Source organism: Podarcis liolepis, assembly GCF_965112155.1.
Source record: "Podarcis liolepis genome assembly, chromosome: 12".
Lineage (NCBI taxonomy): Eukaryota > Metazoa > Chordata > Lepidosauria > Squamata > Lacertidae > Podarcis > Podarcis liolepis.
The window spans coordinates 32,323,280-32,350,592 of record NC_139563.1 but is presented as its reverse complement, the minus strand read 5'-3'; the positions used below and the strand labels follow the sequence as shown (position 1 = coordinate 32,350,592).

General features: G+C 38.4%; 1 protein-coding gene across 1 annotated transcript in view; it reads left to right on the top strand.

The window, feature by feature from the left end:
• Nucleotides 1-27,313, top strand: part of AGMO (alkylglycerol monooxygenase) — a 126,981-nt gene that overhangs the window by 52,971 nt on the left and 46,697 nt on the right. The window contains exons 4-12 of the mRNA XM_083468414.1: nucleotides 3,981-4,084; nucleotides 6,148-6,243; nucleotides 12,774-12,840; nucleotides 13,695-13,760; nucleotides 13,841-13,920; nucleotides 14,171-14,305; nucleotides 15,385-15,501; nucleotides 25,694-25,776; nucleotides 26,895-27,000. Of these exons, the coding sequence (XP_083324540.1) occupies nucleotides 3,981-4,084; nucleotides 6,148-6,243; nucleotides 12,774-12,840; nucleotides 13,695-13,760; nucleotides 13,841-13,920; nucleotides 14,171-14,305; nucleotides 15,385-15,501; nucleotides 25,694-25,776; nucleotides 26,895-27,000 (854 nt within the window). The remainder of the gene's footprint in view (nucleotides 1-3,980; nucleotides 4,085-6,147; nucleotides 6,244-12,773; nucleotides 12,841-13,694; nucleotides 13,761-13,840; nucleotides 13,921-14,170; nucleotides 14,306-15,384; nucleotides 15,502-25,693; nucleotides 25,777-26,894; nucleotides 27,001-27,313) is intronic.

Here is a 27,313-nt window from a genome sequence, read left to right as displayed (position 1 = left end):
AGTTTGCTTAAATTCCCCTTCCCTAGATTCAACGTTTTTATTTTTGTTTTTGATCATGGGGAGAATAAGTTATGTTAGTTGATTGACACTGGTGTGCTTTCCATCCTTGTAGAGACACCTTTTGTATTTTACAATGTGTTGGCTACAGCTGTATATTTTGTAGTAATAGATAAAACAGGCTGCCACCTGTGTTCAGGGCTGACCAGCAGTGAGTGTGACTGTTCCAGTTCTTCTAGGCGTGATCATTGCTCTTCATTCATTACTTAATCTTAACTCTTTCTTTTTAGAAAGGAATTCTACATTGCAAATACAGAGCAGAGTGAAATTTTGGTTTAGCACACATTGTCAATATATTTGATTAACATCAGTATTTATCCTGCCAGAGACCAATGGATTTTTTTATTATTTCATTTTTCAAATAGGACACAGTCTATAGTCCTTAGGCTAACCATTAGTGTTTCTGTCTACATTTACAACTTGACACTTGGCATATATTTCAAAATGAAAATAGATGTAATATATATGTATAGACAACAATATACAGTACTAGTATTTTCCATGAAACCACATCTGCTCCCAATGTAATTAAACTGTTCATCTTAAAATAAGAGCTTGTATTACAGTTACTTTCTAAACTCAAGGAAGTTATACTGGCCTTTATTGGTTGCTTTTGCAAATTCTTCTCTCAGAAATAGGTCTTTAAAATTAGCTTTTAAAAGACAAGTCCACCTTGGTATATATTTTAATCAAATAATCAAACAATAACTATCTGTTTATAAGGTGGAAATCTGTTTATAAGGTGCAGGAGTGGAAGTTTTGATGACTATTCTCATTGATCAATGGGTTTCCTCTTAGGCAGTAAGAACCTTTTTCTGTAAAAATAGCAATCAGAGGCTCTGTGTGCACATAGTTCTGTCCCACCTGTGCAAGAATTCTGGGCTATGTTTTTTTAATCACTCATTTCCACAGCTGACTGTTTGATGTATTTAAGACGAAGAACACGATTTGGCATTGTTCTCACTGGTTTCTCACTCTTTAATTGAATACTTGCTAGTAATAAAATGGACTTCTAGTAATTCTTTTTGAATACCATTTAACCTTAAGTTAAATGAATGTACAATGTAAAAATCATCATGGATTCTCTTACTTGAACTTTTCACAATGACTGAGGGAAAGAAGCAAAATCCAGTTACTGTACTGTGTTTGTACAGCTGTATCTCATTGAGTCAAGGTTTGTGTTACACACAGTTTGTGATAGGAAGTATATGCTTTTAAAACAACTAAGGAGACAGATCTTTAACCTCCACCCTTTTTATATTTTTTTGTTCACTCATTTAGCTTCTGTCATGGTCCTAGGAAGTATTTCAAATACAAATTATTGCACAGTATTGTAGTTTGCATGAATAACTCATCCCCTAGTGCACTCATTAGGAAGGGTGGATTAAGATACTCATTTCCCTGAAGAATTGGTTTAAGATACTGAGTGCTTCAAGAGAAGATGAATTTTCAAAAACGATTTCTCAGGTTGCATGTTAGGGATATTTTCCTGATGGGTCAGTTAAATAATAGTTTTTCAGTATAGCTGATGTGAGGATTTTGAGGAGCTCAGGATACAGTCTGGGATAATTTAAGTTGCATCCTATATTATTAGCAGGTCATAATTTGTTGGCTGTCATATGCTAATATCTAACTTACAAGTAGTTTGCAATTTCTCTGGTGTCTTGGAATGAATGACCTGAAGATTCATTAACATATTGGATTTGATAAATTTGGTCTAACGGGTTAATCATCACTCCTAATATACTTTTGGCAGTAGAAGATACCACAGCATTGATGTTTAGAATCATATATAGTGAACAAGATCCCAATTTTTGCCAAATCTAACTTGCTTAATCGTTTCAACAAAAGTTTACCTTCCCATTGTTACTAAGTAGAGTTCATCTGGCTGCCATCCAGTCAACTTTCACATTATCAGCAGATTTATGTAAACTTCATTCTTTGAAACACAGGTGACCTGAGATTTGTTTAACTTTAACAAGACAACTACTAGACTCCACCACCCACTTTCACATTATGATGAGTTCAAGACACTCCACAGAACCTCAGGCTACACATCTGATGGCCATGAAAGACTTTGTCTTTTCAGTTCTTCTTGCCAAATTCCTTCTCAAAACTGTCTCAAAATAGACATAGATATCTAAAATTCATAGCAACCAGGCCACCTAGACTATTTTAAAGAAGACAGTGTCCTGATATATTTTGGCTATTGATAGTGAGGCAAGGGACATATAAACAATCAGTATGCATATGCATGGCTGCTGATTGGTGGCTGCCTGCTTCCCTGTCTCCTTAGTAGAATTATAGGAATGGAGGCCTTGATCAACCAACCAGGCATATAATCATCAGCTCGGGGCTTCTGACCTCCTTCACCATCACACTTAAGAATGGAAATAAACCAAACAAAATGAACAACCCCCACCATTCAGCCCAGACACTAAGGTCCACCTCCAAGGTTCTTCTGGAAGTTCCCTCACCGTGAGAAGTGAAGTTACAGGGAACCAGGCAGAGGGCCTTCTTGGTGGTAGCGCCCTCCCTGTGGAATGCCCTCCCATAAAATGGACTTCTAGTAATTAGTCAAGGAGATAAAGAACTACACAACTTTTAGAAGACATCTGAAGGCAGTCCTGTATTGGGAAGTTTTTAAAGTTTTACATTTTATTACGTTTTTATATTCTGCTGGAAGCTTCCCAGAGTGGCTGAGGAAACCCAGCCAGATGGGCAGGATATAAATAAAATAATAATAATAATAATAATAATAATAATAATAATAATGCAAAAAGTGTAAAATTCTCATGATATCCCTAGACAGCAATATTATGTTCAGGGAACGATAGAGAATGAAAGATTATAATAAAGCATTACTACATAATAAGACGCTTACTCTTATTTAGCTTATCTTTACTGATAAAGATTATATCTAATTGCGCACACACTCTTCCAATTTCTCTTAAAATATGTCCTCCCAATTTCCTCGCTTTACAGTTTATTTCTGTATGTATTACTTCAGCTCTTTAAATAGGTAACTTTTCTCACTTATATTAACCCCGCTGAGGGGTCCATTAGATATTCTCTCAATCATGTAGGAGCCACTTAATTGTGAGCCGTTCCTACATAGGTCATTTGAATTATCAAGGCACTTGGGCAGGGTGATTGTTTCTTTGCAATTACATTGTTTGATTGCAATTATATGAGCATTTCCTCAAAAGTAAATATTGCTTTATTCAATGGGTGTTCAATGCATAGGATTGTAGCCTTAATCATTTTCCTAGGTGTACGATAGATATCCTATGATCCTGAGAGAATGTCTAAAGAGATTCTGGAATTAGCTGATTTTGATGTATAAAATGGGACCAGGACAGAGACACCGAGTTCCTCCCAACATTGGGGGGGGGGAGGGCTCATTGTTTGCATGTGACATTGCATTTGCGACACACACATGTGACATCATGTGCATCGGGAGGAGGCTGCAAGGCTCGCTGCCACTGTGGGGAGGCCTTATAAGGCCCACCCCCTCAAGATCGGGAGCAGCTTAGCTCTGTTCCCACATAATCTGGGGGGCGGGATGGAGGTGTCCTCAGCTCCATGGAGTTTGCACCTATGGACTATGATAACTGAAAAAATGATCTCACATCTTACATATCCAATCAATCACTGTCCTCTGCAGGTGAGCACCCCCTGCAGATACCACCTTCTCAGGAGGTCAGTTCCCAGTTCCATACAATGTCCTTTGTTTACTGCTCTTGGCTCCTTTGAGAAGAAGGGTGGGATATACTGGTAAATTTAATTAATCACCATCATTATAATTTCTGAAATATGTGTATCACATGCTAATTTTTATTAATTGTGATAGTTACTTGATTATAGGAACAAAATGCTTTGTTCTCTATTCCAGGGCTCACATGAATTATTTGTCTTTTCAGAGATTAATTTATTGTGGGCAGGACACCAGGCTCATCACAGTTCTGAGGACTATAATTTATTCACAGCATTAAGGCAATCTGTCCTGCAGAAGTATGCATCTTGGGTATGTTGCATAAAAGTTGTGCAATAAAATAATGGCTAAACATGTGTGTCAGTCATCAACTTTAGGGATATCAAATCTATGACTTAAGCTTTTTTCAAAAAGTAATTAGTAAAATGCTTTATTTACTTTAAACTTCCATGTGGATTCTACTTTCTCTATATCTTAAAGATTAATATATTTGACATAAGTAAATAAAATGAATTTGATACTTAAGTGCAATTGTAACATTTCTATTAACTAAAATTAAAAATTTTGAATTAACAATGAATTGATTTGTATATAAAGAGAATTGTTTTAAATCACATTGAAAGCCTATATATATATATTGTGTGTGTGTTCTAAATAAAATGTCACAAAACTACCTTGACAGGCTAGCAAAATTCTTATATTTCACCCCAATCTAGGAAGTGATATCTATATGTAGGAAGGAGGCTTTGCTCTTAAGTTCCTTTGCTCTAAAGTTCCTTTGGTTGGTTGGGACATTTATAGTGTGTTGTGCTTCTGTGTTAATAGCATGAGTGGATGCCCATGACAAATAGTCAGGGCTGTGCATGTGAGTCCTCGCACTGGATTAGGGACTGTGGTTGCTACACTGTTCAGGAGCTTGGTGCTGCCAATTCACACACTGTAAGTCACCTAAATTAAGGAAGTGAACTTTACTTTTAAAATGTAACTAAAAAGGTACTAATACATGGCCCCAAAACCTGACTAGCCTTGATCACCAGCCAATATTTATGGTTGTTGCTGACCATGTGCAGTGGAAGGATCTTTGCTGTGATGTCACAGTATGCAGAATGCATTTGAAAAAGTGTGAAGTGATTGTGGACGCAAACGTCTGTTCTCCTCACCTGGCTTTGAGCTTCTCATGTTGGGGTTGCCCGTGTAAAATGGCTCAGAAAACAGTAAATTGAGGTGTGGGGGTTTTTTTATCCTCTCTGAGGTTTAAAGATATATGGAGCCTGATCCTATGTGTGTTTACTTTGATGTAATTTCCCACTAAGTTCAGATGAATTTATTCCCATATAGAATTCCCAGGCTGCAAAGAATTGCAACCTGAGTTTCATTTCTTTGTCCTACATCAGGGTGCATAATTTCTCTTAACTATTTAACATAATTTACTACTTACTTTGAAAATTCTGCCGTTTAGATTTATAAAAAATAGAATTAACTGTTTTTGTGGTCACTATATATAAGCAAATAGTATGTAACAGCACTGCTGACTATTTGTGAGACTTGCAATCAAACTAATGAAGAATGACATTAGAAGATTTTACAAATTATAGTTAACTAATAGGAGATCTCTGGCTTCTGTTTCATAGCAAATGTTTGTGGTCTCCAGTGATGGGTAGCCTGCCATGTTCAAACGGATCCAGTTGAAATGTGACAGTGGTTCTTGTTTTGGATAAATTTGGCCATGCCAAAATGGAAACTAATTAGAATTGCCACAGCCTTTCTCGTGCTTTTGGAAAAAAGCAATGTGTTGTGATTTAAGCATTTTGCATCTCACCAGAATACCCTCCTAAATTCTTTACTTAGAACCTCTTTCTGTTACAAGTGCAGTGAAATAAGACTTGGTTGGATACAAACCCAACTGCTGACTTTTCTGTCATTGAACTTTTCAAATTTTTACCTGATGACATTAATTGAGTGTAGACACATGAATAGCTGGAAAAATGTTGTGGACATTTCCAATCCACTAGGAATTCATCCTTAGAGTTTTGGCTGGTTAGCAGTTCCATGGCAGAACAGCAGTGAAGGGAACAATTGAGTTAAGCAATTTAAAATAATGAAATGTGGCGACCATTTTAGTTATAGCACATCTTTATCCATACTAAGTTTCAAGAAAGCATATTTCAGAGTATGATGGTATGTATCTAATAACCAGAATAGCAACCAAGGGAATTGCAATGGGTACATTTTCTCTTTGCTGGCTTCTTCTATCTTTGTCATCTCAGGCATGTCTTGAATGTGGAGTTTCCCATAATTCTTTTATTAAATGAATAAAATTATGTCTATTATAATTTGGTAGATCCATTTGTTAACTTGTCTTCCTTAATTTTCAGATATTCTACTTGCCCATGGCTCTCTTTATTCCTCCCTCAGTGTGTGCTGTTCATCTCCAGTTTAATCTCCTTTACCAGTTCTGGATACATACAGAGGTAATTTAGGATCTTTAGCAATGCCTAAGCTCTTAGTCTGGAACTGTGTCTTGGAAATCTACTAGTAGCTGATTTATTGTGTAACAGAAGTATTTTTCTGATTTCTTTAAAGAGAAACATATGCTCCTTTTTATTCCTCTCTCTCTCTCTCTCTCTCTCTCTCTCTCTCTCTCTCACACACACACACACACACACACACACACACACAGGCCATTTGGTCCCAATTAGTTTAAAATATTTTAACTTCAGAATATCAAAACAAAGTACTATTTTAGTACTATATTTTTACACTTTTTATTTTAATTGCTGCAGCACAGATAGACTTTATATCTGAGAAAGACATATCAATGAAAATATTTTCAATGATCATCAGATCATTTTGTTAATGATCTAAAATCATGACCCAAATTTTGGTGTTGGCCTCCATTGTCCTAATGATTAGCTGCTCATGAAAGTTTCATGTGAACATTGTGTGCCTTTGAGCACATATTTGTTAGTCTTCTGTGTTGATAACTAATTAGTCATCATGCTATTTCTCAGGTAAACTTTGTTTCAAGTTTTAGTAATATGCAAGGATTATGTGCTGATCATATTATTTTTCTGCTGCATACAACAATCTATTTTGAATAGCCATCACCCCATATTTAAATTAATCCTAGAATAAATAATTATCCTCTACTACAACTGTAGCTTATTACATTACATTACAAGATGCTTAGTTATTTTCAGTTACGTAGTTCACAGATTGCTGTGAGGAGGCCATACATAGTTCTACAAATGCTTTCTCATCCTGTTTTCAGGTTTCCTGTGCATATTGTTTGGCTTACTTGCTGTGCAGTTACACTTGGCCTTTTATATATAATATAGCCTCAGCTTTTAAAATATTATAAATCTGAAGGTTATACTACACTGGTCTGCTAGGTATAATAAAATACCAAAATCACAATGGACTGTTAGGACAAATAAAGCAGTCCTGCTTTTTATAAAGAAAAGGGTCCAGGTGTTATTGTGACAGAACTAAATGTAATTTTGTTCAGATGTTGCTGTCTGACAGATGTGAATTCTACATTATATTTAATTAAGTGTTCTTCCATTACAAAATGCCTCTCTCATCTCAAGGCTACCTCTATTGCAACATTAAATCATGCGTTGCTGCCCTGCATGAAATTCCCCCAAAGAAAATGTTTAGCTTAGATAAATGATGCTCCTGAATTTCTAAAATAAATGGTATAGTTGTTCCTCTCAAAATTACTGATATAATAAACAGAAGAGGACTTTGAAATGCAATACTTCAGGAACTGAATCAGGCCCTTAAAAGGCTGAGGGAAACTGTTTATTGATAGTCATTTGAAAAAGACAACATGATAGCGCTTTTGTAACAACTGAAAAGAGGGAGATGTAGGAGGGAATTGCATATGGCTCAACTGAACCTTTCAACTTGGTTTCTGCTGCTGGTTTTTGGCAAGGTACATACATTCTGCAACCTGCTAGCTAATACTTGGTGTAGAAGGTCCATGCTTGCCTTCCATAGCAACATCCAAATATCATGCATTCATGCATATGGCTAGTGCTTCTTCAATCAGTTGTCAAAAGGTTGTTTTGATTTGGCATGGGAAACTTCTATAAATGCATCAAAAGCAGAATATCAGATTCCTGGTTCAGAAATATTCATTTTAATATAATATAATTTAATTTTAATTATAGAGCCTTCCACAGGCATGGGCAAAATAAAAACCAATACATTTATGTTTAAAGAATAATATAGACTATAATAAGTAATGCTTTATACAGGGTGTGCACCTACATCATATTTGCTTCGGACCCCAATTTGGCACTTAATGGAACAGCCTAGAATTGTGGTCTGAACTAATTTTTGTGGTCATTGCTCAAGCATCAAAATTTTGTTAATTGAACTTCAGCCCACTGCTATGCATGTAAATAGTTGATTGGGGGTGTGTGAATAAATGAAGGAATTCACTTTCTAGTTGAAATAATTCCCTCAGATTGTAAACTTGACCTTTTGATCACAATGGAGCTGTCCCTCAGCACCTTCTCCCCTCCTCACTCTAGCAGCCTCCTTAAGTTTAAATATAAAAGCTTCACTTTCACGAAGCTGCTCCATTCCCTAAAGCACTGGGTTTGGAGAATGCTAATAAAATCCTTCCCTATGATTACAAGCTAGACCTGTCAATCACAATACTCCTCCACCCACCCACAATCTCCCTGCTAGGTTTATTAATTTGGTCGTGACAAACTGTGAATAAAATAATCCTGAAGGAATGTGTTCTTTATATAATTAGGTTCGAAATGCTAATGAAACATGCCTATTTCTTTCTAAAAGCCATTGATTAGTTTAAAATAGTTCTAATTCAGTTTCTTTATAATTGCACACTTTTCCCACCATGTTAAAAGGTTTGTTTTTTATTCAATTAAAATCCATATCTAGTTATGTATCACCTGTCTAAAGAAAAGCTTTGAGCTTGTCCAATGGGAAGTAGAACCTTTAACTGAAAATTATTGGTGAAATGTGTGTGTGGGGGGGGGATTGAGTGACAACATTCTGCCTTCAAGATAATTTATTATAAACAGATTTCTTGAAACCCTTGTATTTATTATATAAACAGTTTCTAAGCTTGACAGTCCGTTAAAGCTAGGCTTTCACTTCTTCATTCCTATAGTGCAGTTATATCAGAAATTCAGCCCCCCCCCTCAATTGCTTTATGATCCCTACAGGCCTGATTCCTTTAGCTTGTTTTAGTTCGAAACCAAAAATATTATTGTTTCACTTCTCAATGTGGAAATTTGGAAACCTCCATATTACATGCTAACTGGAGTAGAAAACTGCCTAATCAGATAGGAAAACAGTTGGCGATGAATAAATCAGGGTTTGCCGAAAAATTCAAAGTGCTAAGGCGGGCAGACGAGTGCATATCCTAGGGGTTCTGCCTTTCCCCAGCTTCCCTGTAGAGAATTCACATGACAGATATGGCCACCATGCCCATCTGTATAAATACATGGGTGGGTTGTCTTGAATTAACACAACAACTTTAGTAGAAAAAGCAAATCATGCTTTTATTTTTATGTTTCCTTGCCAGATGGTCTCAAATATGGATTCATATTCCAAAGGGTTTTTTTAAATCACCTTGACTTTGGTGTAGTAGTTTATAATATTAAGGGAGAACAAAATAGTTGACTCAGTTCAACCAAATACAGCAGACCATGGCCCTAACCCCTTCTGACATTTTCATTTGTTTTTATATGTTAAGTTCCTGAAGAATTCCCTTGTTGGTTACATTGCAGGCTACAGATGTATTATAAAGAACCAAAGTTTAGATAATAATATGAGTCACAGGTAGCGTCGTAGCTACTTTACATATGCAGCCAAGAGTAGCACAGGTCTTCTTTACCATATGCAGATGGGCTGTTGAGGCATCAGTGTATTATTCAGGCCCAGTAAAGTTATACTGTTGGTAGTATAAGAGGTGCAACATAGATTCCACCTAAACATCAGGAATAACTTTCTTACAGTAAGAGCTGTTTGACGATGGAACAGACTTCCACAAGAGGTTTTTTTTAGCAGAGGTTGGGTGACCATCTGTCACTTATGATCTAGTTGAGATTCCTACATTTCAAGGGGCTGGGCTGGATGACCCTCAGGGTCCCTTCTAACTCTACAATTCTATTATTCTATCAAAATGAAACTAGGAGATGTGCTGTCATGGTTCTCACACCTTCACTGTAACTGATGCACCCCATTTGTTCTGGATTTTCATTGATAAGCCTTCTCCTCCACAATCCAAGAAGCGGGATCCTTATTCAAGTGACCTGTGATCTTTATTCAAGTGACATTTTGCAAAACAGCAGAACTAAGGATTCACGATGCAGTGGTGACTAGGGGAGTTGGCCACAAAATGTGACATTTGCCTTAGATTTCAAGTCATGACTGATTATCATTATTTAAACAAGAACAGTATTCAAGTCTACAGATATAAAGTAGTAAAGATTTCCTCATGTGTTGACACGACTTTGAGACAGCAAACATGCCACAAAAGATGCCGCAATTTTTCTATCCCCATAAAGCTAGCTTTGCTATTTCAAAGAAGCAAGTTTATTTTGCATTGATTTCATTTGTCTTTTTATAAAATATGACTTAAATAAAGTATACACATAAATGCCTTGGACTTGACATACAGTATATGTAGTGCAATACTGGTAGTTACTACATGAGTATTCATGACTGAAGATTCTATGATGAACTTTTGTAGCTTTTGGAATTGTAAGTTTTAAAGTTGATAAATAGCTCATTGTTACTATTTGAGTGTCAAAGGATTAGTATTACATTTCCTTTACCTTTTTATGGATTGGGGATACCAGAGGAATACAGTGCACACCATAGTCCCAGTGCAGCAACAAGTGACTTGTAAATGGGAAGAAACATCTGAACACATCTGCCCGTTATGGAGACTACCTTGCAAATGCAAGATGGTGCTGGTGTGGGGAGAGGATGCATATCCTTCACCCAAGGGTGTGTGAGAGCACTGCCAAACAGATGTTCAGCATTTTCAGTTCTGACAGTATCAGTCACCTGTTTGGGTGGGATGGATTCCAGCTTTCCCAACCACCACCACCACCTCCAGCAGGTGGTCAGGGCTGACAGCATCAAAATTTTGTTCGTTGGCAATGAACTGCAGCCCACTGCTATGCATGAAAATCTCTGGATTAGGGCCAGAACATAATACAACCCTCTTCAAAGGATTAATACTGCAAGCAGTGATGTTAGCAGGGATGGAAAAAAATCATTAAAAAACATCTACTTAGATCAAAATGTGCAGTTCTAGCCCACTTCTAAGCTTACCCAAAACATATAACTTGGTTCATAGTACTCCTCATGTTGGGAACCCAAATATGATATATTTTTACAAAACTATTTCAATATTTATTTTAAAAACAAACCAAAACTAAGCGGTTGAAGGTTAGGTGTGGTCTTTTAGAGAAACCACTGTGAATCAAGGAATGCCTCTATTATTTTATCATGGCTTCAATCTTGTTCTCACTTACCTGAGAGTATGCCTGGTTGAATTCAATATGACTTAATTCTGAGTAGACTTTTATGGGACTGTACAGTGAATCTAACTAGATGTCACCTTGTTTATAGCTGTAGAACTCTCTTGCTGGACAAATGATGAAAGTTGAGCTAACCTGAAATATTAACATTTTTCTTACTCTTAGGTGGCCTTTTGGGGCTTGGAGATATTTGCTGGCAGTTTTTTGTGGAATTCAAATGTGAATGCTTGTGCTTTTTTTGGTTTAGAATAAAAAATAATAGTCTGTATTCTATTGTCAGTCTTTTTGGAGTCATTTTATACTAATCTGTTGTCTAAATAAGCTTATTCATTCAACATATATAATATGTGCACAACTAAGATGCATCTGGAAAAATGAGCAAGTGTCTGTACTGCTTTCAGTTTGTACTATATAGCTGCTTTACTGATGGAGCAAATTGCATTTAGAAATTACTGGTCACCTCTTCAAATTAGAGAAAAATAAAAAACCATGTATAAAACATCTCTTTTGCTGCATTAAAGTATATCTTTGAGATAAAAAGTTCCATTCATGATGGAAATGATCACATTCTTATTATTTCCTTTTATCAAGGTGATAGTTTTCAAAGGAATCCTTTGTTTCTATGGTGTGTGTGTGTGTGTGTGTGTGTGTGTGTGTGTGTTGGGTTTGTGAGCATGTCTGACACTGAACATAAACTGAAAATGTGAGAGCAGTGGAGACTCTTGCAGTGGTTAAGAAATGACCTAGGGCCAGGGAGATGCAGCTTCTCACTCAGCCAAGAAGCTTGCTGGATTACCTTGGACAAGTTACCACCCCTCAGCCTAGTTTACCATACAGCAGGGATGGGGAATCTATTGTTCAGATGCGAAATACAGCCATCCAGTCTTTTCTACCTGGCCCTCAAAGCTGCCCCCTGGCCACACCCCTCTCCAGCTCTGCTTTATACCACAAATATTTCTGCATGGCTGGAATGTGTCATCGAACTCTGATAAGCCTCTTGTCTAGGTAGAGGATAGTGAGGCATGTGCACAGAAACTAATCTACTGTACAAAGGCAAACTTTACATTTGTTTCCTTGCCCACCACTGGCAAGTGGCCCTTGGGAGGTTGCCCTAAAGGGAATGTGTGGCCTACAGCCTGGTGAAAAAATTACCCACTCCTTCCTTACAGGGTCATTGTGTGGTTAAAATGGTTTGGGTCACACATATGTTGTACTTCGCTCTCTTTAGAATAGGATGGGATAAAAATGTAAGATAAAATTGCAATAATATGACAAAACCCTGACTTGTGTGAATAAAGGTTGTCCTCAGTGAATCTTACACATCATAGTAGCTTTCTCATCTTCTCTTATGACTATTTTGTTCAAGATGGCCATTGACATCCAAATTATCCCTCTGCTCTGAATTTCTCCTGTGGCATTTTCTTTTTCTTTTTCTTTTTGTTAACAAGATCATTGTTTTTTCCAAGGTTATTAAGAATCTCGGCCCTTTGGAGTTTATTCTCAACACACCTAGTCATCACAGAGTACATCATGGTAGGCAATATTAGTTCTGTGTTCATGTTTGTATTATTTTTTAAAATGTTGCTTTATATGAAGGAACGGAATGGCAGGAGCAGTTGTAAACGAGAATTTTTCTATTACTGTCTTAATAGCAGTTCTATAACATTTTAGATTCCCACCCCACTTGTATTTTTACATCTCACACAGGAAGTCAGGGTTATCCTTGATATTACTTAGATGTTTGTGCCCCATTAACTTCTGCCATAAATATATCAACAAGCTTGTACTCAAATTCTTCTCTTGTTCCTCAGCCCTAACCGCATGTGACAATGTCAGTGTTATTGTAACACAATATTTTGTGATGTTGAGTTGTATCTTGAACGTTTAATATTTGATTAATAATATATAAAGGCATTTCAGAAAGCCACTCCATTTTATTAAATGGTATGTGAATACCCATTTTGTTACTTTCCAAAACATTTTCTGCTTCAAAGACTGAAGAAAAATAAAGGAAATATCTCGCCCCTTATTTAACTCACCATAAATCTTACAAAACAGCTTAAATAATTTTTTACAGTGCAACACTACTCTTAAACATTTTTTTTCAAAAATGTATCAAAAAGTAACTCCAAATGTATTTCTATTATTTTTGTAAGCATGTTTGAAAAATGTCTTAAGCAGCTTGCAGCATATAACCCAGAGAAATGTTATTAGAAGGGAAATGACGCAAGAGGTTTTAAAGAAATGCTCAGAATCATGGCTGTGTTATAATTTGTTTATGAGGAAATGTATTCCTAGATGCTTATTTAAAGAAAAAAAAATGATAAAACACAATGTATTCTTCAAAGGCATTGACAAAGTTGGTTGCAACATTTCCCCCCAAATAGGAAGAAATCCATACTGCATTGATAAGAACTATGGTGGCACACTGATCATTTGGGACAGGATTTTTGGTAAGTGTAGTTAATTATTTTTCTTAACATTAGCTTTGCAAGCGGTGATTTTATTCTCAGCTTTTTTCCCTTCCCTGCAGGGACATTTGCTGCAGAAAATGATAAAGTTGTATATGGCCTAACACATCCAATTAACAGCTTCGAACTTCTCAAGATTCAGGTAGTCAATCTGTTTTTCTAACCTGCTTGTATGCTTTAATATTACATTTGATTTCATGGGTTGAATTCAGTGTGTTTCCTATTACTCCTTTGCTTTTATTTGATTGTTTTTGGTTCATTGACATACATAAGAATAAACTAGTTTTCGTCAGCCTCTAGCAGGATGGGGAATGTTAAGCTTCAAGTATTCTCATTAACAGAAGAAAGTGCCCCTGCACAGAAATGTCACACTGATTATTCTATCATTACAGTTCCATCATTGTATTTATATATGGAAAACATTTTGGAATACTCCTGGATTCTGCAATAAGCTTTCTGTCCTGTTCAAGGGCCCAGGATGGGGGCCAGGCAAGCCAAGACTTGGTCTTATGGAGGACATCCCAGAGGTAAGTATAGCATGAATTTCACTTCTTGGTTCTGTAAATTATGTTTTCATAAGGGTTCAGTCTTCTGAATGCTTACCTAAAGGCAAGCCACATATTTGTGGGATAGAAGCAGGTTCCTGAGCAAACTTACACAGGGACACTCCTTAAACCCAACTGAGTGAAAAATAAAAAAATGGATCTCCCATTTTGGCATACTGCACCCAGGTAGGATTAGCACCACCTCATGCTCAAGGAAAGACCTTAGTCAGCTCCTAGGAACTTTCAACTGTGCTCCTGGGAGCTCTTCAGTTTTAGGTCCCTGCCTTTGGTTCGAGCAGCAGCCCAACAGTTTAGTCCATCAACACAGCGCAAAGCCCTTTCAGCCTTACTAAAAGCTCCTTCAACCCCTTGTGTATAATCTCTTTCTAAGCACTTGATTACTCAAGTGATTCTGATCTTCATGGAAAGTTGGTTTGTCCTCCTTGGGCTGGTGGCTTTGCAGGCAGGCACCGTATCTCCCCTATGAACCAGCCTATTGCTGACTGGATCGTACCCCTGCCACCAAATTGGCCAGTGGTGGCAGGTATGCAGGGGGCATTACCTGGGCATGGTGCCAACTGACCAACACCCAGGGGAAGGATAAATACATTTTTTGTAATGTAGAAGGTTGAAATGTATATTTGTTATATGGAAAATAAATATGTTACCAAAAAGTGAGGGAAAGGGAGAGTAGAACCTAATGGGCTACGTGTGCAAATATTGCATTCCGTTAAAGAACAATGGGGGAAAATGACCCTCTAGATGCTACTGAATTCCAGTTTCCATCAGTCACACCCAGCATTGCCGATAGTCAAAGATGATAGGAATTGTAGTCCAGCAACATTTGGATAGCAACAGGTTCCCCACTCTGGCCTATAAAATAAATCATTTGTACAGATTAAAGGTTTCAGCTGCACTTCTATTTAAAATAAAATAACAATAAAACATGACGAATAGTGAATTTCAACTACTAAATGCAAAAATGGAAGACAAGTTAATTTGTGATTGAATAAAGACTCTGATTTGTTTGTTTGTTTTGTTTTGTTTTGTTTTTAATGTAGGTTACTGGAAAGGAAGTTCCCTACAGCCCCACATTACCAAGCTACCTTTGTGTCTATGTAGTTACGCATTTCGTCTTAATGCTGGGATTTTACATTGATTTCATTGCTACAAAATATGTAAGTATAATTTACACTTATTTAAATAAGCTGTTTCATGATACTTGAAGATGGTGCAGATACAGTGAAAATAAAGTATGTTTCTGTTAAAACTGGATGCATGAAACTGAAAACACTGGTGGATAGTATAGTTATTTTTATGCTTACCTGTTTTGTGGGTCAAGATGGATTTATCCTATCTTAATGTGAACATAATTTTAATCTGGTAAGAGATTTCTCATTTTTACTGATAGCTCCATCCTGACATTGCCCCCATCTTCTGTTGTAATCCTTTACTCATTCTTTAAACAGTGTAAAAAAACCCCACAGTTCCCACAATGGACTGCATAAAAGTTCTTGTTTCAAGACCCAGATCCTTGGCATGATACAGAAAGTCAAGCTAAACAGAAGGCTGAGCTTCAGGAGTGTTCTAAAACTCCAGAAGGAACTATCATAAGAAGAAAGCATTTATGTGAATAATATAACTTGGCATTTAACTTCAATATCAATTTTCCACTACACAGAGTTATGAAATGCCCATAGACAGAACTGGAACCTTTTTTACTTGGCTATGTCACAAATGTGGCATTGATCCATAAATAGACACAACTGTTTTCCTCATTTTTAGACATATGTTCCATTCCATAATAGCAATAATGCACTTGAGGTTGTGCAGAATTATTCTCAAATTATTATGTTTGGTCTGATATACATGTATACACAAAGTTTTAATGCATTAGCTTTGTTTTCTCAGTCTGGAATTATTTACTTGTAGGAGATAAGAAATAACAAAAGAAACGTTTTTCCCATAAGAAAATATTTGGTTAGATCATTCTTTCACTAAGAGGTTTAACCTGAACCCCAGCAAAAAGAATTTGGTTGATTTACATATTAGTGAGAGGTGCATTTGGCTGTTGGTGTCTGAGACAGTGACAGCTTTGTACCTTAATGTTCACTCTGGCCAGTTTTATTGTTTTCCCAAATTCATTTTCACACCTCCAATTTGTTTCCCTAATGCAACACTAAGTATCAGTTGGTTGGCTTGAAAATTTCTCAACTATGTTGTATTTTTAAAAATCACTGTCTTTAATAAGATTATAACACTGCAACGTAGATAAATCCATGAGGTTAAATAAAAATAACTATTCATAACTCTTTAGACCAGGAGAAAGAACCTCTACCTATAGGCCAATCCTGGCCCACCAGTGGGTCCAGTTTGGCCTGTGAAGCCATTTTCCACAAACCACTCTCATCAATGCATATGGGGTTACATAAAATGTTGGCTGTGCATGCCTCTTTCCAGCTGGGAACAGGTGCATGCAGTCAAGTCATCACTGCCAATAGGAAATAGTATGATTGATACTTAGCTGAAGTGTAGGTCTATATGACATCATGGGGTTACTGGGGCCTCTTCCTAATATGGACCACAGTATAATTTTATTCCAGTTTTGTTCCATTCATGTTTCTGGCCGTATTGGCCATTAGATAGGCTGCCGGTTTATAGGGAAACTAGTATTTTCTTACGCCTTGAAACTCCTATGACTGTTTAAACTTGGCAAGTTGGCGTAACTGATTGGGAGCTGAACACCTTCCCAAAGAGTCTTCGCTCCTGATTACGGTGGAGTCATAGCCCAACATAGTGACCCCATGATGCCTTATAGATCTATGCTTCAGGTAAGTACCAATCGTACTTTCTCATCTTCAAAGATTCCAACTAAATATCAGGAAGAACTTTCTGACCATAAGAGCTGTCGTTCCTTGGAGGTTTTTAAGCAGAAGTTGGATGACCATCTGTCATATATGATCTGTCATAAGTTTCTGCCAGCATTAATGAGTGATTCTCAAGCCTTCAAATAAAGCTCACCAAAAACCAACAGGTTACCATTATAAGCGCTTATGCACCAACACTGGATGCCGATGAAGACATTAAAGAAAAATTTTACTCTCAGCTGGATACCATCCTATCAGAGATGCCTAAGGAAGATCAAATTATCATCCTGGGTGATTTTAATGCAAGAGTTGAGCGAGATTTCGATCTGTAGCCTGGGACTATTGGGAAAGAAGGAGTTGGCAACAGCAACCAGAACGGAATCTTATTTTTTTATTTCCATTTAGTCTTTTGAATTTGTCATCCTATCATTTCTTTCCATCTTTGAGTATAGCTAGGGTCTCATTTCTCCTTCACCATAAAATAAAATGGAATAAGAGACAGCTTTTTTGACAACCTTTGCTCTTTCCCCCCTATATTAATATTTCCAAAAAAAAAAAACATTTTCTTAATGCAGCCCTTTGAAGGTTCAGCCAGTTATTTTAAAAATCCCTTAACTGGAAATATTCAAATATGGAAAAAAAATTGTTTCCATCATAAGGGCAAGTTGTTTAACATGGATGTCCTCAAGCTAGTCAATATATTTAGTTAACCCTGCTTGCTGCCAGTTGATGAACATAATTTTTTTTTTAAAAAAATCATTTTTATTAATTTGAGGATCAAATAATACTGAGGCCATTGGGAATTGTGGCAGGCCTAAGTAATTTTTACATTTGGCTCATATTTTCCACAACACTGGGATAATACAACTTACCCTTTTGCCTGACTTCCTGTCTTTAGTTTCCTTCCACATAGAAGCCTTTGGATCTAAACACATCTGCTCCAAATCTTTTATATTTCCCTGTCCCATTTCTTGATACCAGTCCATTTTTTCAAACTAGCAATTTGTATGCAAATGCATTTTAAAACCTGGATTTAATTTTTGTACGAATACTCTACCAAATTTAAATGTGTGTGGGCTATAGGTCAGTGGTAAAGCACATGCTGTGCAACCGAAATGTTCCAGGGTCAGTCTGTGGCATCTCCAGGTAGGCCTTTGAGGGAGAGCTGCCTAGAATCCTGAAAGCAGCTGCCAGGTAGTATCAGCGATACTGGATAAAGTCGACTAGTATCAAGCAACTTCCTGCATTTCTAAAAACAGTAGCCTGGATCTACAGAAGCTTCCTTCAGAGGAAATACCCACATGCCTGTCTGGATCCAATCTAGTATGTTAAGGAAGCTGCAAGAGTTTAGAACATTATTATTACTTTCCTGATTTATAAAATTTATTGATTTCCTTTTTTTTACTATGGTAATTCAAAGTGATATGCACGATATGAATAGTCAAAGGCAAACCTTGAAATGCACATAAAAAGACAAGCCCATTTTTTAAAGTTAGGATTAAAAACATTCCGCTCACTTGAGGCCACAGATAATTAAGAGCCAAAGACCTGGTGAAAAAGAAATGTTTTTGCCAAGCAATGATGTAAACATAACTTCCACTCATGAAAAGGAAAATGCTGGTGCTATGGGATATCATATTTATGAGAGATGTACTTTTGCTTTAAAATCACAGAATCGTTTAAAGTTTATTTGAATTAGCATGTAAATTTGAAAGCTTCCTCTCTTTTCGACACAACAAAAATCCCGTTTTTTGTTCAGTTTCTGTCAATAACCACACTTCAAAAGCTGTGCCTAATATATAATTGAGGATCCTGCTGTGGTTCCAGAGATCATCCCTTTCCCCTGGTTAAATACAAATACTGCAGTATATAAATTCTTGTTTATTTTATATGTTCATGCTTCATGTGTATTGTGTTTGGAGACAGAGGATTCTTACACTGCCATTAAAGTGTAACAGTGACATTCCTTTCCCACTGCAACTTGCAAACGCTTAGATTAGTGATCTAAGTTGTTTATTTTCTTTATTTTATTTCATTGGCGCAGCACCCAGAAAATTAACACAAGAACTGCCAAGTTCCCCTTTGTGGTTTGTACATTTCAAATATAAATGTGGAACGTAAATACAGGAACAACTCTAGTGTGCGTCTCCTGTATGATTAGATTGTAAATAGAAAACTATATGTAATAAATGCATATTTATATAACACAATATGTTTAAAATTTATATACATCTACCATGTATTTTGCTTTGATATTAACTAGAAACATGCAGGTTATTCCTGCTCCTCCTGACTTCTAGATCTCTTTGCTCCATCTAACTGTCACCCCTTCTCCATATCATGCTTCTTGTTTCTTGAACTCTTTCCCTCCCAACAGCACTTGGCCTATTCAATCTTCAGAGCACAGTGTGTAAGATGTCAGATGTTCACATATCTTTAATTTGCAGGCTCTTGATAATATCTACAAATGACTTCCATGACTGAATATATGTGCAAACATATTGTCGTTGAAAAATTGTGTGTATGAGCTATTCACATCACACATCTTTATATTTAAGATTTCAATTAGTATATTGACTTAAGAGTATGAGCTGTGAGCCAAATTTCCCTGGTTCAGATCTTCCATAGGTCACAGGTTTCACTATTTCCCAGTGTCAATATCCTTTTGCATCGTAATGGGATAAATAAGGATGACACATCCTCACAAATCACCCTGTTAGGGTTAGCAGCTGAAACATTTATTATTATTTATTTAAGCCAACAAAGTGTATCATTCCAGTGTTGTTACTGAGAGAAAGAGAGATTTCATATTTGCAAAGTATTTCGATGTATATTAAAAACTCTAAATGCTGTTTACAGTAATAACAATTTATCAATGGGATTTCCTCATCCTGTGTCTTGAAACAACATGATTTATGGGTCACCAGTGAGAGATAATACAGTATCTTTAAATCAGTTGCAATGATTATATCTTAATAAAAGAGAGAGAGATCTTTCTAAACACCAGTTAATGCACAGAGGAGAGGAATTGGTATTGCCTCTGCTGTCAAGATCCTGATCTCCATGTGCTCATCGAAATGTCTGAGCAAAGCCTATGTGTATGCTGGTTATATATGTATGGGTGCTGTTCAGATATACACATGGAGCCTGGGAGTGGGGACAGAGAGTATGATCTCTGTCGCTCCCTCCATGTGTCACCAAGCCACTGCACAGGGCTGCTGTACCTCTCTTTTCCCAGGACTTTTTCAGATCTGCTTTTACTTTAATCCAGAACATTATTGCTTAGGTTGCAGGTCAGAGTAACTCTACTTTCATTAAATGGGAGTTTGCATAATTTACTAGCCACAGGATTTCGGTTTTAGATAGGGAGGTGCTTATCTTGGCTCTGGCTGCAACCAGAGTCCACTAAGGTCCAGAGCCAGTTCTAGCACATTCTTTAGCTGTATTCAGCACTTCTAGCTGAAATAAGCCATTGGGGAGAAAGAGGCAAGACAAGAATTGCTGGGGGTGGGGGGGGGGGCGCTGAGCACAGTACTCTTTCATTCTGCGTTTTAAACAAGTAGATAGCTTCTCTAGTAAATGTATTTTTTCAGGTTGTAACCTGCCCTTCCAAAGGACCACATAGTTCCTTACAGCAATAAAAACCACAAAAAGCAATACAAGAAATTATGAAAAAGCATTGCAATGTATTAAAAACAACACGGCAGCACCTCCCAAAATTGAGCTTAAAATTATCTTTTTTTGCTTCATGGGAAAAAGCTATACCTTGAGATTTAACTTGAACACATTTCTCTTTTTTTTATAAAAAATCACGAGTTATTGGGGAGGTTTGCCTACTGGCCAAAATGCTTTTCGAGAAAACAGCAACAACAATAATAATGTGAAGTACTGTTACATTAAATTTCCTCTTTTTTTGTATCTCTCTATCTTGAAGTGAAGCAGTAAATCTGCGATTTGATAGTTTGTCCTGGGAAGAAATGTGTGTTGGCTTGTAAACTGGTTAGATTGTGTTTTGGTTTTTTTAAAGGCAGTGAATCTGTTTTCTTAGTTTAAAAGGAGTTAAAACTTTTGGTTAAAAATCCCTGGGGGTGCCTTTTGACTCTTCAGTAAAACAAAACCCACTCAGAAATAGCCTGGATCTTGTGGTTTGATGTGTTCTCCAAACATGGACAAAAGGAGTTCTCACTGCTATTAAATTTGAGAATCCTGTCCAACAGCATCCTTCCCTCAAATGCCTTTGAGGGGAAGGGATCACTGTGAAGGCTGTGGTATTCTTTCAGAAAACTTTTTATTGAGCTCAGAAAGCTCCTAGTACAGTTTCATGCATTTTCATCTACTATTGAGCCCTGAAGTCTGAATTAGAAATCTCAGACTCTACTATGAAGACTAACAGTATAGGACTCTTCCACTGCAGTTTATGCTTCTTTGAATTTTTTTAAGGTAAATGTACAGTGGTACCTCGCAAGACGAATGCCTCGCAAGACGAAAAACTCGCAAGACGAAAGAGTTTTTTGTTTTTTGAGTTGCTTCGCAAGACGAATTTCCCTATGGGCTTGCTTCGCAAGACGAAAACGTCTTGCAAGTTTGTTTCCTTAGCTTCACGATCTGTCCTTCCAGTGAGCACTCAGGGCTGATTTCCTTCAGAATGGATAGGTTTGATCTTCTTGCAGTCCACGGGACTCTCAAGAGTCTCCTCCAGCACCATAATTCAAAAGCATCAATTCTTCTGCGATCAGCCTTCTTCGATCAGCCTTTTCTCCCCTGAAATGTGCTGCTGCTATGGATTAAGTCATTCTCCACCTATCCCCACCCCCCAGTATCCACCAGTCTACTGAATCCATTGCCATGTCCCTGAGGGAGGGAAGCAGTCCATTAGCGAGCACGTGATTCAGAATGCCTCTCTGAGGTTGGAAGTCGATGACCTCAATTCGAGGTGGTCGGTGGCTCAGGAGAACGGCGCAGACCAGCACCAAGTTGAGATCAGGTTGGCGGCCGCTATTGGCTGACGTGGCAGAATCCGATCTATCTGCAATGCCTCTGTGCGGAGCCCCCGCAGCAGACGGGAGTGCATGCGCTCCTGTGTGGCTCTTCCATTGCAGCAGCTCCTTGCCGGAGTGGAGGCGGGGGGGGGGGCGGCGGTGTTGAGGCACAGAGAATTGCACCAGCTCAGCTGCTCTGTAGGTGCATCCCTCTTCATTGGCCAGCCCGGGCCTGCTGCTGCTGCTGCGGCGGCGGGAGGGGGAAGGCACATTTGCTGCACTCTCTGCAGGTTTCCCTGCCCTCGTGAAACCACTAGCCAAGGGAGTCGCTAGAAGGCAGCCGAAGCAGCTGCGGGCCTGATGGCGCCCCCACCGTCGCTCTCGGGCCAGAGAGCGTGGGAATGTCCCACTAACTGTGCTTCGCAAGACGAAAAACCTCACAGAACGAATTAATTTCGTCTTGCGAGGCACCACTGTATTTAAGTTTCGGGTGGAATCACCCTTGGTCAATAGATTGGTTATCCTGTGCCTCCTTAAAAATAATATCAAAAGCAACTGCTATTGTTTTCATATATCTTTTCCCTTCATTTTACATGTGGCAGAATTAGAAATTGAGAAATCGGCAGAGCCTATTTTCTGTGGCATGTTTCCTTAGGTACTCTTGCACAAGTGGCACTTCCGCAGGTGAAGATTCCTGATTTTTACCGAGGATTGGGGGGCCCTCTAGTGGAATGGCACTGTATGTGGCACAAAAATCAAAGGCAGCATATTAAACGATATCACTGTGTGAATTGCTGGGAAAATAAAAGCCTTGGATACTGTTGCTACTAAAGTCAGCAAGAAGAACAGTCAGTGTGATGAAGGAGAGCTGCTCTTCTGGCATTGGAGTCGCTGCAGTTTACTAGGACTGGGTTGATGGTAAGGCACTGGCAGAGCCAGTCTGACATCCCCTCTTGTTCATCCACACAGCAGCAGTCTCCAGCTGAACAGCAGCAACTCTGGTGTCATGAGGGTGGATTTGCAGCTCTGCCCTACGACACCAACTGCTGATGGGAAGCGAGGAGCAGAAATGAAGCGGAGACTGAGTCTGAACAAGGAAAACATAAACTGAAGCACAAGCACGCAGAGAGAGTGCTGCAGGATGTATAGGAAAAATGGAAACATGGTAAAAAGACTTGTGGCAAAACAAAGCGGGAGTAAGAAATGGGGAGATGCAGAAAAATTGATGGCATGTGGAAACAGAGAAAAAGGTTAGGTGGAGGCAAAGAGAGAAAGAGAAATGGAAAAATATACACTTTGAGCTTTATAGAAGGAAGAGAGAGAGGAGACGGTCTAACCATGAAACTTGTGGTGGCCGTCCATGGATGCCAGTACCTCCTGTGGCTCCTGCAATCCAGCACCTCTGAAACCCAAGAGGCTGTTTGCTCTCCTTGCTTAACGTGAGAACCTAAAAAGAGCCTGCAAGTTCACGCCAATGGCCCATCTAGTCCAGCATCCTGTTTTCACAGTGGCCAACCAGATGCCTGTGGCAAACCCTCATGCACTCTCCCTTCCTGTGCCTTCCAGCAAGTGGCATTCAGTAGCACTGCTGCCTCCAGCTGTGGAGGCAGACCACAGCCACCATAGCTAGCAGCCATTGATAATCATTTCCCTCCCTTGTACTTACGGTACGGCCTCTCCTGGTGTGTCCCGCAAAGGACCCTAAGGTCCATGAATAATAATAGCTTAAAGGTCCCGGGCCCTAAGGAAGCCAGACTATCCTCCACCAGGGCCAGGGCTTTTTCAGTGATGGCTCCGACCTGGTGGAATGCTCTGTCCCACAAGACTAGGGCCCTGCAGCACTTGATCTCCTTCCACAGGGCCTGTAAGACAAAGCTATTCCACATGGCCTTCAGTTTGAATTAGCCTGATCCTCTATTCCCTTTTCCCCTTTCATCTTCTATGAAGAAACCCTTTCTGGGACCCCACATTTAAATTCTTCCCTGGTTTCCTTGCTGGCCCTAGTAGGACCAACTTGGCCAGTTAGCCCTGTTGATCATTTGATGTCTACTGACTGCCCCCCCCCCTCAAATGACCCCTGAATTCTTGAATTTTATTGGTATTGATGCTTCATTTTATGTTGTATTTTATGCTGTTTTTAAGTCGCATTTTAATCAATGTTTTATATTTGCTGTTAGCTGCCCTGAGCCCAGTTTTTAAACCGGGAAGGGCAGGGTATAAATAAAATGTATTATTATTATTATTATTATTATTATTATTTATTAATTTGTCTATTCCTCTTTTAAAGCCCATCTAGGTTGGTGGTCATCACCGCCTCCTGTGGGAGCGACTCCCATAGTTTAACTATGTACTGCTTCCACTCTCCCTTTTGTTCTGAACAGAAGAGAGATGCAAAGAGCTTAGCTCAACATTCCAATTACGCTTACTAATCCAAGGTTGAAGACCACTGTGTGGTGGTCTGTAGAGAAAAGAGCATTCTATGGGGTTACAGGGGTGTTAACCAAATGAGTTAAAATGTAAGAAAATATCATTGTGTAGGTAACCTTTTGGTGTGGCCCTCTCCAGTTAATGTAAATGTCGTTCTCAAAGTCATGAGCTGAGCAGTCCTGTCTGAAAACATCAGGGCATTGCAAAAGAATTGTGTGTGTCTCTGTTCCCTTCCTTGATATAATCCTTATACCATTATTTGCTGGCAAACTGCTGCCGTTGCTGTTCCTAGTCTGACTGGGGAGGAAGAAAAATGTGCCACTGCATATACATCAGGGCCCTAAGCCAGTAGTAACCCTGTCACCTTACCCTATTTGCTTAATCTCTGTTGAGAATTCAAGTCCTGAATCTTTATATCTATATTGAATGGAATCTATCTCAACAAATGTTCCATTGAAATTACATATTTATACTCTACTGATTCTAGGTCAATATATTGAATTGTTAAGAAGCAAAAGCATAAATGTGAGCTCATGCTGAAACTGTGATAAATTATCAAACTGGCTTCATTTTTCTTTTCTTTTCTGTTTTTCTTTTCTTTTTCCCTTTTAATAGGATAGTGTTTTCAGTTGCCACTGCTCTCTAGGGAGCCAAGATTGGAAAATACAAAGATGTAATGCTATTAACAGTTTGCAGGGGGCGGGGAGGAGATATGTGATATGGTATTTATTTAGAAAACAGGTCTACTTCTTTGGTTCAGGTCGTTGAGGGTTCAAATAATTTCAGGAGAGGAAACAATAATAACGGCGAAGGAGTTATTTTCAAGGCTAACATTGTGTGAAGAACGATTTGGGAGAAAATATCCAATTTTTGTAACCTTCAGCCTTGAAACATAATGACATTAAGAGGGAATGGAGAATCTGTAGTCGATTTTTAGTTGCAAGGTTCAAAGTATCAAACTACTCTGAAAGCAGACAGTAACAAAGTAATATAATTGAGAGTGAAAGTTCAGACTGCCTCACTGGTAAGTTTAGAATTCAATATTCCTCCAGAGAGTTAACCTAAATGAGTAATTTGTCTGCTTGTTGGTTTAACAGACGTTATCACAGGTAACTATTCTCATGAGAGTTGGCTACATTATCCTGACACTAACCTCCATTGGATTCCTTATAGAGCAAAGGTAAGTAATTGAGCATTTCATTTCTGTATGTTTTATATTGCAAATGCAGCCTCTTGGGTTGGATTCAGAGTGTCACTTCAGTGAAAAGAAAGAGGATCCCGCTGGAAGGGAGGCAATTTTTGCCAGTTTTCCCTGTTCTCCTTATGGGAACTCTAGGGTCCCCAACCCTTTGGAGAAGCTTTTCAGGTTGAAAGAGAAGTCAGTGAAGATAATCTCCCTAGCCCTTTTCTCCAGGAGGAGTGCTCCATGGGTGGAAATCCACTTATAGAAACAGTGGGTCCAAGCCCTTGATTGCCAAAAATGTTTCTTACAATACAAAAATGTGACAATGGTGGAGGTTTAGAATTCCTTTACAAAATGTGCATTAGTGCAGCCTAGCCAATGGGTGGCTTTCCAATTATTCTGGGACTCCCAACCAATCCCAGCCAGCATTAACAACACTCTATTCGCTTTGTTTGCAGTTTAACCTTATTTTGCTTCCCGTGTATCTCCTGACCTTCCTGTGGTTCAAAATGGTTGCCGTATTCAGAGCCAGGAAAGAATTTCCCTGTATTGGCCAGTCTAGAAGTTTTGCCTTCCCCCTAGCAAAATGTAACGACTTTTGGTGGTTAAAGGCATAGGGTGGAATCCTAGTCTTTAAGCATGGGGTGAAGTGGTGCATCACCCAGTATTGATCCAGTGGTGTTTTCAGGGTATCCTGCTAAAGGGGTCTCGGTGGATGTCTTTGTCCTGAAGTCAAGCGTGGGGCAGACAGTCCATAAGACTTCCAGTGGCAGCCTCAAGATGGCCAGCTCAGTAGATTAGTTTCTTGGGGATGCCATAATCCTGGCACAACCTCCAGCAGGAGGCTAGAATGCATATGCACCCAATGCTTGTGCTAAAATTCCACCTACATTTGTCATCAATAAAGTTGTGGCCATTTTTAATCCAGATTGTTGTTTGCCTGAGTCACATATTATGACACTGACCCTGGAGGAGGGTGGCACTGTGACTGGGCCCACAACTGATGTTTTAGGGGGGTAATTGTGATTCTTCTTTACTGCAAGGATACATGCCAATCAAACCCTGAGCTGGTGAACTAAAAATAGACCTTACTAATTTCAGTTCTTTATGTTTAGGCCTGAAGCTCCCTTCTTGGAATCTGTCCGCTGTTCCACTTTCCTTGCCCTGCACAAACTTGGTTACTTGAAAACTTACATTGCGCTTCTGTCAGTGACATATGAGGTAAGGCAACTTAATTTATCACATAGTGCATATATTTATTTTAAGAATAAACTATATATGTTTCTGGGCCTCAGAGGTTTGCAATATTTAAAAAGTGCTTGCAAGCATAACAGAGTGTAGTGAGCACCATGAACCAGATATGATCCTATTTATTTTATTTTATATCCCACCTTTCTTCTGGTGCAGGGCCCAAGCCAGCTCACAACATTATTTAAAGCAGCTACAACTAAAAACACAATACATACAAAGGTTAAAAAAAAAGTAATCCTATTAAAAACATCACTGAAAACACTTTAAACCATTTAAAAGCACA